The sequence below is a fragment of the Dromiciops gliroides genome, chromosome 2, assembly GCF_019393635.1.
Source record: "Dromiciops gliroides isolate mDroGli1 chromosome 2, mDroGli1.pri, whole genome shotgun sequence".
NCBI lineage: Eukaryota > Metazoa > Chordata > Mammalia > Microbiotheria > Microbiotheriidae > Dromiciops > Dromiciops gliroides.
In genome coordinates, this window is record NC_057862.1 from 109,610,241 (window position 1) to 109,625,571 (window position 15,331).

Genomic DNA, 15,331 nt, shown 5'->3' on the forward strand with positions numbered 1-15,331 from the left:
TAGCCATGTGTCCAGAGGGCAAAGACACAACCTCTCTGCAGTCCCAGTCTCTTGATCTATAAATAATTACTCACATTGTTTTGACTAGTGCTTTGTAGGCATCAAAGTACTATATTTTACAGAACCTGGACTGCTTGGTGGCAGCAAGAAAGCACAGATGTTACAAAATGTGGCTTTTCGGGTTGTATACTCTATAACCTTAGGTCAAGCATCCTGCTAATGTGTCCCCTCCCCCCCTTCTGGATCAGTATGAGCTGAAGAGAAGTTCAACACTTCTGGCAAATTTATCTAGCAAACTAAATCATTGTCCCGGTCAGTTTGTTCACGTTAGTTCTGGCAGTGATCTGCCTTTTGGAGTCAGGCTCTCTAGCTTAGCTCCCAGACCCAGAAAACACATTTCAATCTATGATTTTCCTTTACTTCCTATCCTAAACTGCTGTGAAGTGCTTGTCTTGTAGCAGTCAGATTGCTCCTGGTGACCCAAACCTGCTGTCACATACCCTCACAAGCACTTTCTACCTGTTCCTCCTTATCCATAAATGCAGAGCACTTCTTCTTCCCATCTTCCCATGGTGAAACTCTGAGGGGTGTAGAATCACTTCAGATAGCTGCGTCAGCTAGGACTTGGTTATTACTGCCCTCTAGATTCTGATGTCCCTCCACGGCAGTCAGGACCTGGCTCCTCTGACCAGCTCCACAAATAGAAGTCTCCTTCTGAGAATCCACATTTGGATGCCTGTCCTTCCTCATCGTCCCTTCCTGATGTTCCAGTCCCTCTCTGTATGCACTTTTCCTGAACCATACCCCATCTTAGCTCTCTCTCACTCTCCCCTTCAGTTTCCACTTTAAGATGTCCCAGACACACCCAGATTTTGCTTTACTGATTAATAACCAGTTTCACTACATCACAAATGTACCCAGGGGCTAAATCTCATTATCATACCAAATAATATTAATTGCTAGCATCCAGAGAACCTCCCCAACATACTTCTTTAGCCTGGGGGATAATTAACCACTGCTCCATGCACACTGTCTCTTCTCCCATGTGACCATCTTTCTTCCCTGAGAGACTACCCTTAAACCAGGTTCCATTCACAGTTGATTGTTGCAGTGGTGGTAATAATGGGAGCTGACATTTATAGGTCGTACTTTAAGATTCGCCAAACATGTGTCTCTATTATCTCATTGGTAGAAGAAAAGGTTGTCATTTAAGGGTCTGGGCATCTTCTGGTTGCTCTTAGAAGCATAAGATTTCTCACTGGATGCAGGATTAATCCTAGATGTAGCCTTCCTGAGTCCCCAGTCATTGAGCTTTCTCCTTAGATGATCTGTGCATATGCTGTATTCCCTCCAGTATGATGGGAGCCCCACAAGGACAAGGCCTATCCTGTGTGTTGGGTCTCCCCAGAACCCAGTACCATGGTGCTTCCTAAGTGGTTGTTTTTTTGTTTTGTTTTTGTTTTTGCAGGGCAGTGAGGGCCAAGTGACTTGCCCAGGGTCACACAGCTAGTAAGTGTCAAGTGTCTGAGGCCGGACCTGAACTCAGGTTCTCCTGAATCCAGGGCTGGTGCTCTATCCAGTGCGACACCTAGCTGCCCCCCCCCCCAAATGGTTGTTAAATGAACTCAGCCGAGTGAGGCCCAACTGAGATTTTGACTTGGCTTGTCTGCTTCTTCTCCAGCCAGGGAGCTCACATCGGCCGTGGCAGTCCTACTTTGATTTAATCCTTGTAGATGCACGGAAACCACTGTTCTTTGGAGAAGGCACAGTCCTGAGGCAGGTGGACACTGTAAGTCTGAAGGGTCATGTGTCTGATAGTATCCCCATCTCACTGGTGTTCTAAGTTCATCGTTCTGATCTCTGTCTTAAAGTTCTTTGAAAGTGTGGGCACTTTGTGTAGTTGAACAAGCTATGTATTCAGCATTGGATTGGCAGAGTCTATAAAGAACTGAGAAGAGGACTGGGAGGTGTAGGGTGGAGGCTGAGGTAGACAGAAAAGAATCATCAAGTTTTTCTTTTCACACAGAAAACTGGCAAGCTAAAGATTGGTACCTACACAGGCCCCCTCCAGCATGGAATTGTCTATTCAGGAGGTAGGTCATGGATTTTCCTTTTGTTTAATGTGAAAGGCTTTGCTACAATCCCACCCTGAATGGTTCTAGTTTGCCCCTTGTTTACTGCACCTAGCACGGTTTATAAATTTCCCTATAAAGATTAAGAGCAGAGGGCTTGGGAAGTTGTGGAACACATCTTGGGCTCTTGGCAGAGTTCCTGCCCCAATCACAGACCTGTTTCTTCCCCTTTCTTGAATCTGATTCTCAATTCAGTAAGTGTCTGTTGAGTCCTTACTGTGCACATCTTCTTCCTGTGCTTCTCATGGTGATGAAGAGACGTTTGTGGTGGTTTTCGTGGTGATCCCAAGGAGTTATGGGAAATACCTACAAGTGAAGATGTGGTCACAATTCACTAAGCAAACCCAATGCAGCCCAGGATCATTGTCAGGTTGTGGCTGATTGTCTTTTTGAGGGACACAATCACTAAAGCTGAGAAACTTCGTACCTGTGCTCATTGTGGCTAGCGAGTTGTAGTTGTCGAGAAAGCTTTAAGACCATTAGATGTCCTCCTCCAGTGGGGTAGAGCTTTCTCAAGCACTTGCCGTAAAAAGGCCTGTGCCTTTCACACGTGTTCCTTCTCTCTGAGAAGTGAAGCGAAGCTCCCTACTACATCCTGCCCTCTATCGCTTGCAGTCGTCATGCCTGTTGCTTTAGCACGGGCATAGGTAGACTTGATATAACTGGAATCTTGGCTTAGACAAGAGAGCATTTCATTTTGTCCCTCATGGTTGTTTCCTAACGTTTCCCTCGCTCATCAGGTTCATCTGATACAATCTGTGACCTATTGGGGGCCAAGGGCAAGGATATTCTGTATATTGGAGACCACATTTTTGGGGATATCTTGAAATCAAAGAAACGACAAGGGTGGCGGACTTTCCTTGTGATTCCAGAATTGGCACAGGAGCTGCACGTCTGGACTGACAAAAGTTGTAAGAAGCCATTCCTTATCCTTCCATTTTCAGTACAACCTGGTTCTGCCTTGATGGTGCCAAGGGCCCAGCTGTGGGACGGTTCCTTTTTATGACACACTGCTGTATGTGGGAGGGAGTTTGTGTTGTAAGTTACTTCGCCCAGGTCCCCTTCTCTGTCTTTTCTTCCTCTTAGGAAATTGGAAAATGTAACTTTGAAGTTTAGACTTAGGTTATCCTGACTCATGTTAAGTAAGCAGCTTACCTCAATATTCTATTTTCCTTATAAGCTTGAGTTTTGTTTTGTTTTGTTTTTGCAGGCCAATGGGGGTTAAGTGACTTGCCCAGGGTCACACAGCTAGGAAGTGTCAAGTGTCTGAGGCCATATTTGAACTCAGGTCCTCCTGAATCCAGGGCCGGTGCTTTATCCACTGTGCCACCTAGCCGCCCCCCTAAGCTTGAGTTTTAAAGTCTAACATTCTTCCATATACATTGTATGATGAAATCCAGGTCTTAGATTCTGACTTCTTTTGTGCTCTCTGATGTTGATACCAATAGCTTACTTTTATGAAGAGTACTGGACTTTGGACCAGAGCACTTTGCATTTTGATCCTGCTTTTGACACTTTTCACTTCTCTGCACCTGAGAACTATTCAGCAACTTGATGAGCTGGGAGGGCAGCTTCCTGGAAGCAGCAGCACCTGAGTTGAAGGAAGGGAAGGATTTGGAAGAAGCCATGTAGAATAATGGCTTGTCCCAGTCCGTGGCAGGATCAAGCTTTGGAAATACCTAAGAGGGTAGTTTTGGTAGAAAATAGTTTGTAGGGGGCAGCTAGGTGGTGCAGTGGATAAAGCACCAGCCCTGGATTCAGGAGGACCTGAGTTCAAAGCCAGCCTCAGACACTTGACATTTACTAGCTGTGTGACCCTGGGCAAGTCACTTAACCCCCATTGCCCCACCAAAAAAAATAGTTTGTGAAGGTGACTAGAAGAAACGTCTGAAAAACTAAGTAGTGACTGGGTTTGGAGGCATTTAAATTCTCAGATAAGGAGCTTGTGTTTTATCCTGTGGCTGAGAGGGAACAGCCGAGTGTTTTTGAGGAAGAGGCTACTGTGATCAGGCCTGCACCTTGGAAAGCTTAGTTTGGCAGGTGGCGGGTAGATGAGAGGGGTAGGAGGGTCAGGAATCCAGGAGGCCTGCTAGGAGGCCAGGAGACAAGGGATAGGGTCTGAATGAAGGGGAGACCGTGGAATAGAGAGAAGAGGATGGGTGTGAAAGGTGCCTATGGGACATCCAGGAGGAGAGGAGGAGCAGCCGGTCTGGAAGGCTGTAGGTGTGTGCAGTTGGAATCATCTATATACAGATGATACTTGAACTCTGGGAAGAGCTAAGTGGGGAGAGGACCATCAACCTCATTAGCTGCTGAAAGATCAGGGAGGAGGAAGGTTGAGGAAGAAGCCCCAGGAGTTATTCACTCTGAGCAGTGTTAGTTGAGACGCAAGGTTAGAAGCCGGGCTGCAAAGGATGAAGAAGCAAAGAGGTAGCGAGGACGTGGGAGCAGTGAGTATGGCAAATTTTTTCTATAAGTTTGCCAGGGGAAGGAAAGAGAGCCATGGACAGCCTCTTGAGGGTTAAGTGGTAGTTTTTTAAAGCTAGAGTAGAGCTAAGTATGTTTGTAGGTCTCAGGGAAGGGGCCAGGAGGTAGGAAGAGAGAAAAGAAGGAGGAGAAAAGGGAGAAAGGCACAGGGGGAGGTGTTGACCTTGGCAAGGAGAGACCCACCTCTTCAGAGGAAGGCTTCAAATAAAAGAGGATGGGTAAAACCTTTCTAGGTTTTTAGATACAGAGTTAGAGAGGAGGGGGCAGCTACGTGGCTCAGTGGATAAAGCACCGGCCCTGGATTCAGGAGGGCCTGAGTTCAAATCCCGCCTCAGATACTTGACACTTACTAGCTGTGTGACCCTGGGCAAGTCATTTAACCCTTATTGCCCTGCAAAAAACAAAACAAAAACAGAGTTAGAGAGGAGGAGAAATTTGAGGACTTTTTTTTCCTTCAGTAAAGTAGGAGGTGAGAGTATCTGCTTAAGTGATAAGGTGTAGAAGAAATATTGGGGACTTGAGAGAAGAGAAGACTTGGAACAACCACTGAAGGGACTGGGATAGAGTCAGTTAATGATGAATTTGTTTTGCCATGCAGCAATGAAATCCAAATTGGGATAAGATAACATGAATTTGTAGTGGACTGAATAAGTGAGCAAGGCAATGAGACTTCTTCTAGTACTCTTCTGCAGCTAAGCAGAGAAAACAGAAGGCAGCTCTAGAGCTGAGCACTGGCAGAGTGCCCATCACTTGGCAGGACAAGGAGTCAGAGGAGCTCAGGGTGGAGGGTAATCTGTAGTTAAACTGACCAATTCTAGGGTCAGGACTGTAGAGAGAGGAAAGGAAAGTGCGATGGCCTGGAACGCTAGGAGAGGCTGGAGGGATTGGATGCTGTGGAGAGAAGGAAGAATAGGGTCAGGTTTGAGGCAGTATGGGAAGAGATGGAAAGACAGAAGATTATGATCAGTGAGGAACACTTCTAAGTTCAAAGTCCTGGACGTAGCATGATTAGAATGAAGGTAAGATGTAGAGAAGGGTCTGGTAACCTGTGGCCTTCTGTTTTTGTAGGGCCCACCATGAACGGCTAAGAATATGGTGGAGGTTTTTTCATGTTTTAAAGTCAGGTTTTATTCTATTTAAAAGTGTAAAAACCAGTCAGCTCAAGGGGCCTACCAAAACAGACCGTCCGAAGTAGTTTGCTGCTAATGCTCAGTCAGGCAAGAGGGCTTTCATCCCGGCTGATGCTGGCTCGTGTTACTGGAAATACAAGTATGCTAGCGTAGAGGTCCCAGTTTGTGGGGCCTCTACTCTCCGTGGTCCTGGGTTGATGGAGTCATTAACCCACTGAGCTGTCTGGAGGTTGGGAGTTCAGTCAGGAGCTCTGTACTGGACCGACGTGTGGCGGCAGCTCAGTACTTGTATTTCATGAACGGAGGATCGCCTGGATGTCATGGGGCGAGCACTTGGCTCCACACCCAGCCCTGTGGCCATCCATTCTGGGTTCTGAGCCTTCAGGAAGCACCTCTTAGGGTGCTTAGACTCTACTGAGATGATAATACACTCCAAGTCCTTTGTAACTGTCCCTGTGTTAGGTAAATGTCAGTAGTCACAAAGATTTTTTGGCGTCTCATTAATATCTCATGTATTTATAGGTGAGGATGCTGAGGCTCACCTCAGCTCACATGTGGTAGATACAGGGCTCAGAATGCTGGCCTTTTGTCTTTATGTCCTTCGTTCGTTCCTCTGCACCACAGCTGCTCTTATTCCCAAGTCTCAACTAAAATTCCCGTTTGACACTGTCTGCTATCTAAACATGTCCCTGATCTTTGACTTGGGAGCAACAGCACAGAACGTAGACTGCAGAGGAAGCTTTAGACATACATATCATTTCCCTACAATTTCCTTGAGCTCCCCTGATAATTACAACATGAGGGGAGAGTTTTTTCCTCAGAATGCACAGTGTGCTTATCCCTGTCTGTACATAGTGAATTTGAGCCAAGGGAACACCAGACAGACTCTTATTATCTCTCTACTGCATTTATTCTTCCTTCATTTCTTCATTCATTCATACATTCAGAATAAGTATTATTATTATTATGCCAGGTTCTTAGGCTCTAGATGACCTAATCCTTGTTCTTAAAGAATTTATGATCTAATAAATAAAGAAAAGACTTGGAAACAAATAACTATGACCCAAGGAGGAAATGGGATGAAAGTAAAGATAGCATCTGACCAAAGTACTAGGAGAACTTTGATGGGAGAGAGATCACTTTCAGCTGAGGGAGATAAAGGAAGGCTTCATTGGGTAGAGACAGAAGGGGAATATGGGCAGCTAGGTGGCGCAGTGGATAGAGTACCTGTCCTGGAGTTAGACTCATCTTCATGAGTTCAAATCTGGCTTCAGATACTTAACTAGCAGTGTGAACCTGGGCAAGTCATTTCACCTTGTTTGCCTCCATTTCCTCATCTATAAAATGAGGTGGAGAAGAAAATGCAAACCACTCTGGTATCTTTGCCAAGAAACCTCAAATGGGGTCCCAGAAAGTGGGACATGACTGAAACAACTGAACCACCACCACCACAACAACAAAAGGAAAGGAATGTGTTCCGTTCATGGGCTGTAGTATGAATGAAGGGACAGAAACAGGAGACAGTAGGACAGAATTGGGGGAGAGAGAGAGGAGTTCAGCTCAAATGGAATAAAGTCACGAGGATTAATAGGGTGAGACAAGGCTGCAATAGGTTGGAGCCAGGCTAGAGAGAGCTTTGAAAGCCAGGCTGCAGAAATTCTCCTGGATTGCATGGGGACATGGAGCCACTACAAGGTTTTGGGTAGATGAGTGATGTGATGATATCAGAAGAAAGAGCGCACGAGGGAGATGACCCAGGCAACACTACGCAGGATAGCCTAGAAAGGACCAGACTGGAGATGGGAGGCAGCAGGTAGGAGAAGAGATCAAGGCCTGGACCGGGACGGTGGCAACAGGATTGGAACAATAAAGGCACAAATGTGAGAGATTGGGGCAACATTCGGCAGGACGTGGCAACTGTTTGGCTGTGGGGAAGGCAGGAAGGGAGAGAGCTGAGGATGGCCAAGCTTTGAAGCGTCCATCACCAAGGGGTTGGTGGTGCCACCGGCAGACACAGAGAAGCTAGGGAAGGGCAGATTTAGAGGGGAAGATGACACGTTCATTTTAAGCTATAAGGGGCTCTCCGGTTGGAGAGACTCAGCGGGCAGTTGGACATAACTTTGGAGGAAGGGGGATGGAAGGAACATGGGTTGGCGAATTATCAATGCATAAGATAATGAGCCAAGGGAACAGCTGGAGTCATCAGGGTGAATGAATGTAGAGAGGAGACGGAGACGGAGAAGGATCAAGGGCAGGACCTGGGAGCCTACTCAGGAACAAGGAGAGGGAAGAGGAGCTAATGAAAAAGGCCGGGGGGTGGGGTGGGAGGGGTGGGGGGTGGGGCTCGGGGAGGCAGTGCTACATGCTGCAGAAAGAGCCGGCTGGCAGGCTGGCTGGCTGGGGGCCTCCTGGCAGGGGATGAGAGCTGCCACGCTGCACGGCAACCCCAGGCTTTGTTTTTTGTTCTTTCCTGTACTTTCCTCAGCTCAGTTTTAGCAGCAGCTGGAAAACCGATGCTTCTCCTTTGTGTAAATGATCTAAAACGTTTTCCTTTTCTGTTCTCACTCTACTTAGCACTTTTTGAGGAGTTGCAGAGCTTGGATATATTTTTGGCAGAACTCTATAAGTAAGTATACATCTTATTTCTTAAGAATTTCTTCCTCCTCAAGAAATCCCTCTGGACAGAAAGAATGTAATTAAGAGGAATGTACATCTAAAGATTCCTGTTGGATTTGTATTTGCCCCCAGGCACCTGGACAGCAGCAGTAATGAGCGCCCAGATATCAGCTCCATTCAAAGAAGAATTAAGGTACATAGTGGGAGTGTCTTCAGGATTATCATTTTTAAAAGTAAATTCATTTTCTAGTTTTCATGTTCCTTGTATTAACAGAGTGACTGAGAATGAATCTTGTCTTATGCCTTTAGAAAGTAACTCATGACATGGACATGTGCTATGGGATGATGGGAAGTCTTTTCCGCAGTGGCTCAAGGCAGACGCTCTTTGCCAGTCAAGTGATGCGTTACGCAGACCTCTATGCTGCCTCTTTTATCAACCTCCTGTATTATCCGTTCAGTTACCTCTTCAGAGCTGCTCATGTCCTGGTGAGTTCACATATTTCCAAGATGTGTTGTTCATCACGCTTGTGCTTTCTGACTAAGGTTTGCCACCACTTTGTTGGACTGAACAGGAGACAAAGACTGGATTTTAGAACTGAAGGCGACCTTAGAGATCATTTAATTGTAGCACAGTATTTTATAAATGAGGAAACTGAGGCCCAAAGAGGTTCAGTGACCTGGTCAAGTTCACACAGATACTACATGTCAGAACTGGACTGTGCACCCATGTCATCCTCATGCTCCATTGCTCTTTCCACAGCACCACTTCTACCTAAAGAGCTGCCCATCTCAAGTTCTCTACCATCATGTAAATAAGGTCCCAGAGGAGGTTGTGTCATCATTTTTTCTTGATTCTTAGCTAACAAGTTGCTTAGTAAACTAGAGTGATTCTTGAATGGGGTGGGGAGAGAGAGGTAGGTGGCATGACCATGGGCTATATTTGAGGTTTAGTTATTTAGGCACTGGGGAGGTAAGGAGCAAACATATCTCTGACTTGTATGAAGATGGGATTCTAAAGCCTTGTCATGTCCAGTCTGCCTTTCACAGTGCCTCTTAAGCTAACCAGAGAGGAATAGAACAGTGAGTAGCCGTCGCAGGCCAAGGGTCTGCTTAGCCAGCCTCAGATGTCCTAACCACAAAACTTATTGATCTCTAGTAAGGTATGTATGGGCAAAAGGCAGATTTCTACTAGAGAAAAAGAACAAAATGCCATGTTGTAGATGATAAAATTTGATAGAAGAGTTTCTACGTTTGTGTGGATTTTGCTTAGAACTCAAAAAGGGCAAAAAGAGGAGAAAACAGGGTTACAATTCTCCAAAGAATATTCTCTTGCCACATGTGATGCTCTGGTGGTGGCAGCATGATGTAGTGAGTGAGTAAAATACTAGTCCTGGAGTTAGGGAGATAAAGTCACTTAGATTCTCTCATCCTCAGTTTCATCATCTGTAAATTAGAGATAAGAAAATGCTTTACATTTCAGGTGTTAATATTATACATGTCTGTTGTAAAAGTAGTAGTGGGAATCATTGTTATTGTAAAGCAAGCAAAATAGAGGGGGAGCAAGTGAGCTCAGAAAATGATGATGGTACAGGCTCCTAGGGGAGGGATCCCCTTGCCTTCCCTGGAAGCTGTATCCCTTATTTCTAGCCACCAGATAAAGCCTGGGGCTGTGAATCTTGAGAATCTTAGATGAGAAAAATACCTTTGAGCCCTTAAGTCACCCAAGAAGGTGTGACTAGTTTCAGGCTAAAGGGCCATGGAAGGAATCTTCTTTTAAACAGAGTTCAAGCTGCCTGAAACCGGGGTGGCGGGGTGGGGGTGGGGGACTGTCCACCTATCATTGTTTGCTTCCACTCCCAGGCAGATAGTGTCTGATGTAACTAGAGAAATTGGTTTGCTGGTAAGAAGACGACAGGAGAGTGGTACATATCCTCTTTGGATAGGTCAAATCCTGTGTCAAAACCAATGGGCCAGAAATATTTTTCGGAATTCCTACTGATATGATTGAGGTGCCTACGTATAGGACCAAATTTATGTCCATCTTGAGAATTTCACTACGCTATGACAACTTGCTTGAATGACTGTAGCCCAAGGGACCAGTCCATGTTAGAATGTCTTTGGAAGTCATGTGTCTGAATGGCAAGTCACTGAGTGAAAGGCTTTTCTCACCGAAGGCCAAGATAGACCCACCTGCCCCTCTTTGGGATGAAATGCAGTAACTTAGTCATCACCAAAGCTGTGTGGCACAAGAGGGCACCCTGGGTACCACTGCTGATCGTGCAATCTTGGACAAGTCACATAACCTGGTTAAATCTCCTTTTCTCTTCTATATAAATGGGAATAATCATCTTTAAATGACCTTTTTCAGAAGAGACATTACTTAGTCCTTTAACTGTATGGCATTATTTGTATGTACTTTATCATTTTCCCCCAAAGCTACTGTATTACTTGTGCTGGAGTGTATGAGATCCTCCTCTTTGGCTTTTGAGAGAAATGCTTTGTTGTTGTCCTTCGTTCCCCAAGAGGATCATGACATCAGGGTGATGTTGTGACTTGCAGTGAATTGGATTTAAGTGAGGCAGAACTGTGCAAAGTCACCACATAGTACACCCCAAACACCAGGTGCTGTTTCAGAGCTCTCTTTCCTAGATGGAGTTTTATGCTTAGTTACAAAGCAAGGCATTCCTCCTTCTCTCTTTGCCCCTCTGTCCCCCAATTTCAGTCACCAGGAGAGTACTGTTTTCCCTTAATAGTTGCTGCAGGTCCCGCCCTAAGAGAGCGCTTATAATGGCGTGCCATTCGTCCTCTTGCTGACTTTAGCTGTTGTTCTGGGTGGCCAGGGACAGAGAGGGGGCTTGTGGAAGCAGATACAATACCTTGCCTTCTTTCTGAGCCTTTTGCTTTGATTTAGATGCCTCATGAATCAACAGTGGAGCACATCCATGTGGACATCAACGAGATGGAGTCCCCCCTCGCTACACGGAACCGTACATCTGTGGATTTTAAAGACACCGACTACAAACGGCACCAGTTGACACGCTCCATCAGCGAGATCAAACCTCCCAACCTCTTCCCACTGGCCCCCCAGGAGATTACACACTGCCATGACGAAGATGATGATGAAGAGGAGGAGGAGGAAGAGGAAGAAGAGGAATAAGAAAAAAGGAATCGAGAAAACACCGAACTATCCAGTGAACAAGCTCTGTCAGGGCTCAGCAGGAGGGGGGATGGTTCCCTGTTTGGGTTCTTGGTGGGGTTTGGGGTGGAGGGGACTCCACCAAAGGTACATCTGGAAAGTTTCTGAAGACTTAAAAATATTCTAATCATAGTGAGCCTTGTTTTAGTTTTCTGTATCTGCACTCCTTGCAGACGGTTCAAAATTCCAGTGGAGTCTGTTTGAAAGAATTGAGAGTGAATTCAGAACCAACTGCATGCTGGTGGCTCCCTCCTGTTGCTGGTTATGACACCGCCCCCTTGTCCTGTCCATTAACAATGTGCTACATTGGTTTCTATCTAAATAACTGAACAATAGTGGAGGCTTGTGGGGGAGGTAGAGCCAGAGCAAGGGGGCAGACAGTGTGAAGACACTGTATGCGAACACATCATGCTGTTACTCCAGACCCATCTCTTTCAGTGCATTACACAGTATTGTATATCATCAGTGGGGAAATGTATTTTTTTCCAATACCAAATTTAGTCCTTTGCGAAGCACAAGTTTCCCTTTCTAAGCTTTTCAATGTGCTGAATGGCTCTGAGTCAGTAGCTTAGAAATGCATCTTGTCTGTGTTTTAGGTTTGGTTTGGTAGCACTTCCTAATTGTCACCACCTGACACAGGCTGCATGTGTCCCATTCTGCTTCCTATGGCGCAGGCTGCTGGCACTCTCACATTCTCACCCTGACAGCACAGAAGCTGACTCTTTTTCCAAAGATGTTCTCCAGAGTCAATCTGAAACACTCCCAGCCCAGCCCAAAGACAAAGCAGCAACCCCTAGAAATGGGCAGGGAGGATTCCTTTTCTATCCCAACATGTGAAATCAGTGGTTAGCAGTAGATGTAGCCAGGGCACAGTCAGTGTAGACACACCCCAGTACTCCAGAATGAAACCTGTTATTGATTTGTAGAACGAGTTGAAATCACCACTCACTGCACCCTCAGGGTCCACTCCCACAGCAGCTCACTGGCCTCACAGATACAGGGGGCCTTGTCAACCACAAGAGTCTACTTTTTGTTTCAATATTTTCCTTTTATTTTTCTTCCAATCTTCTGTCAGTGGTCAGCAGGGGAGGGCAATGGGGTTAGCATCTCTAGAATTCAATAAAGTGTAATGTTTCTAATAATAGCGACTTTGACCCTTTCATCAAGTAACAACTGAATTTTTCCAGGTACATTTTGACATAGTGAGCGGCATCCATTTTTTTTTTTTTTTTACACAGGCGAATTCCAAAGGACAAAGGAAATGCTAAATGTGAAACAAAGATTTGCTTCACTCCTTTTGATCAAGTATAACATCTGTTGCCTCAGGCTATACTTGTTCACCAAGGGTTTCTCTGTCTACATCCATGTGTTTGTTCTCTGCTGGTAATCAACATGGATTATTTTGAACCTTTTGTGAATTTTTAGAAAAATAAGCAGATTAGAAAAGGTATTGCAAATGTGAAAGTCAGCAACTATGAAAGGTGAGAACACTGGCAGGCAGCTTGTCTGTTTCCTAGTTTTAGTGAGTGCATGTTGTTCAGTCGTTTAGTCATGTCCGTCTCTAAAAATCACCACATTTGGGGTTTTCTCGGCAGAGACTGGAGTTGTTTGTCATTTTCTTCTCCAGCTCATTTTACAGCTGAGGAAACTGAGGCAAACAGGGTGAAGTGACTTGCCTGGGGTCACACAGCTGCCAAGAGTCTGAGACCAGATCTATCCATTCTATTCACTGTGCCACCTAGCTGCTCATTGATGAGTGAATGAGTCACCAAAGCCCCAGAGTTTCTACAAATAATAGAGAAGTAAAATTTCCCTAAAGTGACTCCAGTTTTATATGAGAATTGCATTTTTGCAATTAGTTTTTCCTATTTTCTTCACCAGAACAAGTGCTCATTGCCTTTTTGCTTCTTACGCTGTGGATCAGAGCATTATTAATTAGTCTTAAGCTTTTCTTGTGTTTTCCCACCAAACTTATTACAGATTCAGATGAGGCCTTAGCAACCAGTACATAGCCCGTGTTGAGAGATGGAAACGATCAATCAGAATAATTAGGTGTCCTGAAGAACCTCAACTCTGCAGAATCTCAGTTATCCCTTCAGGGCTTGATGCCACTTCCATCTGTGCTTCCCTTACAGAAGGATCATACCCTGGGGAAGTGTGAGGCAGAGAGAGAGAACCCGAGACGGGGCTTTTTCCCACAGGCAGCACAGATCAGGCAGGTATAGACAGACAGACAGACAGACAGACAGACGGGAGTTTTGTATTTTTCTCTTCTCTCTCTGCTGTCCCTTACGACACCTGAGCCTTTAATTCCTCATCTAGTTTCCTTAGCAGAGGAAAAGCCCTGCAGGGTGACAAAGTATTTTGATTTGGGGGCTTTTTCCCGATTGGGAGGCTTCCAGTTTTCCTCTTTGGGGGGTGGCAACCCTTTCACTTGAACATCAGACCGAGGCTTCTGAGAACACAGCTGGTTATTTTGAACCTCTTGCTTGATCATTTAACTAGGATCTCCAGGTGCCCCTTTCTCTAGCGAGAGAACCAAAAGATGCTAGACCGAACCCATCCCTGCAGTCTATCTCTTACCTAACCAGCAGCTGCTCAGCTGCTGAGAGAGAAAAAAAAGAACTTCCTGCATTTGTCAGGAAGAGACAGTTACTTCCTAGTGGAGAAAAGCCCTTGGGTTCTGTGCTTTTCTCTCCAGGTGACCAAAGCAATTGTTGAATGGTATTGTGGTTTGTACATTTCAAAGAAGTCCGTAAGTCTGTGAAAGAAACTAAGAAAATTGTCAAAGTTGCCCTTCTTCATCACTCTCTTGCTCTAATCAGAGCTATTAATACAAAAAGCCACAGTGTGGGATGGTGGAAGGAGCCCCAGAGGTGTAGGCCAAAGACCTCGGCTCAACTCTGGCCTCTCCCTATGTCTGTGACCTGTGGCGTATCACTCAGCTTCTCTGTTCTTCATTTTCTCATCTGTGAAATGAGTGCGTTGGATCACATGATCTCTAAGCCCCCTTCCAATGCTAAATCTAGAATGCTATGATACCATAAGGATTAGGTTAGGCCTACACAAACTCTTGACAGATATGCTAATGCTGCTCAGAGGAAAAGTTAGACATGAGGTTCAAAAAGTCCTTTGACCATGTTTAGTGATTTCCAACTCAAGTTTATTTAAGAAATACTTGGTCGACAACTCTAAAGTCTCCACAGTTTTTATAGGACCAACAGGGAATCTGAAAATACTCTTTCACCACAAATAGCCCAATTGCAAACAAATAATATATTCAGGACTGTGCCAGTGGGGTTGGGACTTTGTCTGGATTCTGAATTATGGAAACTATTTAACCTCAATTTGGCGGTGGGTGGGAAAGTGGCATACCCGACCCAAAAAATCTTTGCAGTTACTGCTGTCATGTTAAAGAGCTAATCCCTAGAGGGAAAGGAAGGATGGAATCGTTCTTGATGGACATGATTGATGATTACCGTCAATTTCATGTGACTATTCTCTCTTCCACCCCTGTTAACAGCATGAAGGATGAATGGTCTTGGGGGCTGTAAGTCTGATCTCCATTTTTATTTTCTAAGTCAAAATCATGTAAAGACTTCAGTAGGTTTTTGTGTTTAATGGAAACTGACACAGTTTCTTGATACTAGACACAGATCTAGGAAGTAGCCTTATCATTTCTTGTTAGAAGAGAGAATCTTTGAAAGAGAAACCTAAACTTTTTTTTCCTCATTCATCACATTTATAGGATTTCTCTCCAGTAGGAATTC

General features: G+C 45.1%; 1 protein-coding gene across 1 annotated transcript in view; it reads left to right on the plus strand.

Annotated features, from left to right (window-relative positions):
* NT5C2 (5'-nucleotidase, cytosolic II) overlaps positions 1–12,705 on the plus strand; it is an 84,278-nt gene extending 71,573 nt beyond the window's left edge. The window contains exons 11-17 of the mRNA XM_043982741.1: positions 1,682–1,789; positions 2,027–2,093; positions 2,873–3,043; positions 8,324–8,375; positions 8,498–8,558; positions 8,675–8,851; positions 11,277–12,705. Of these exons, the coding sequence (XP_043838676.1) occupies positions 1,682–1,789; positions 2,027–2,093; positions 2,873–3,043; positions 8,324–8,375; positions 8,498–8,558; positions 8,675–8,851; positions 11,277–11,522 (882 nt within the window). The 3' untranslated portion in view covers positions 11,523–12,705. The remainder of the gene's footprint in view (positions 1–1,681; positions 1,790–2,026; positions 2,094–2,872; positions 3,044–8,323; positions 8,376–8,497; positions 8,559–8,674; positions 8,852–11,276) is intronic.
* Positions 12,706–15,331: the final 2,626 nt, after the last annotated feature.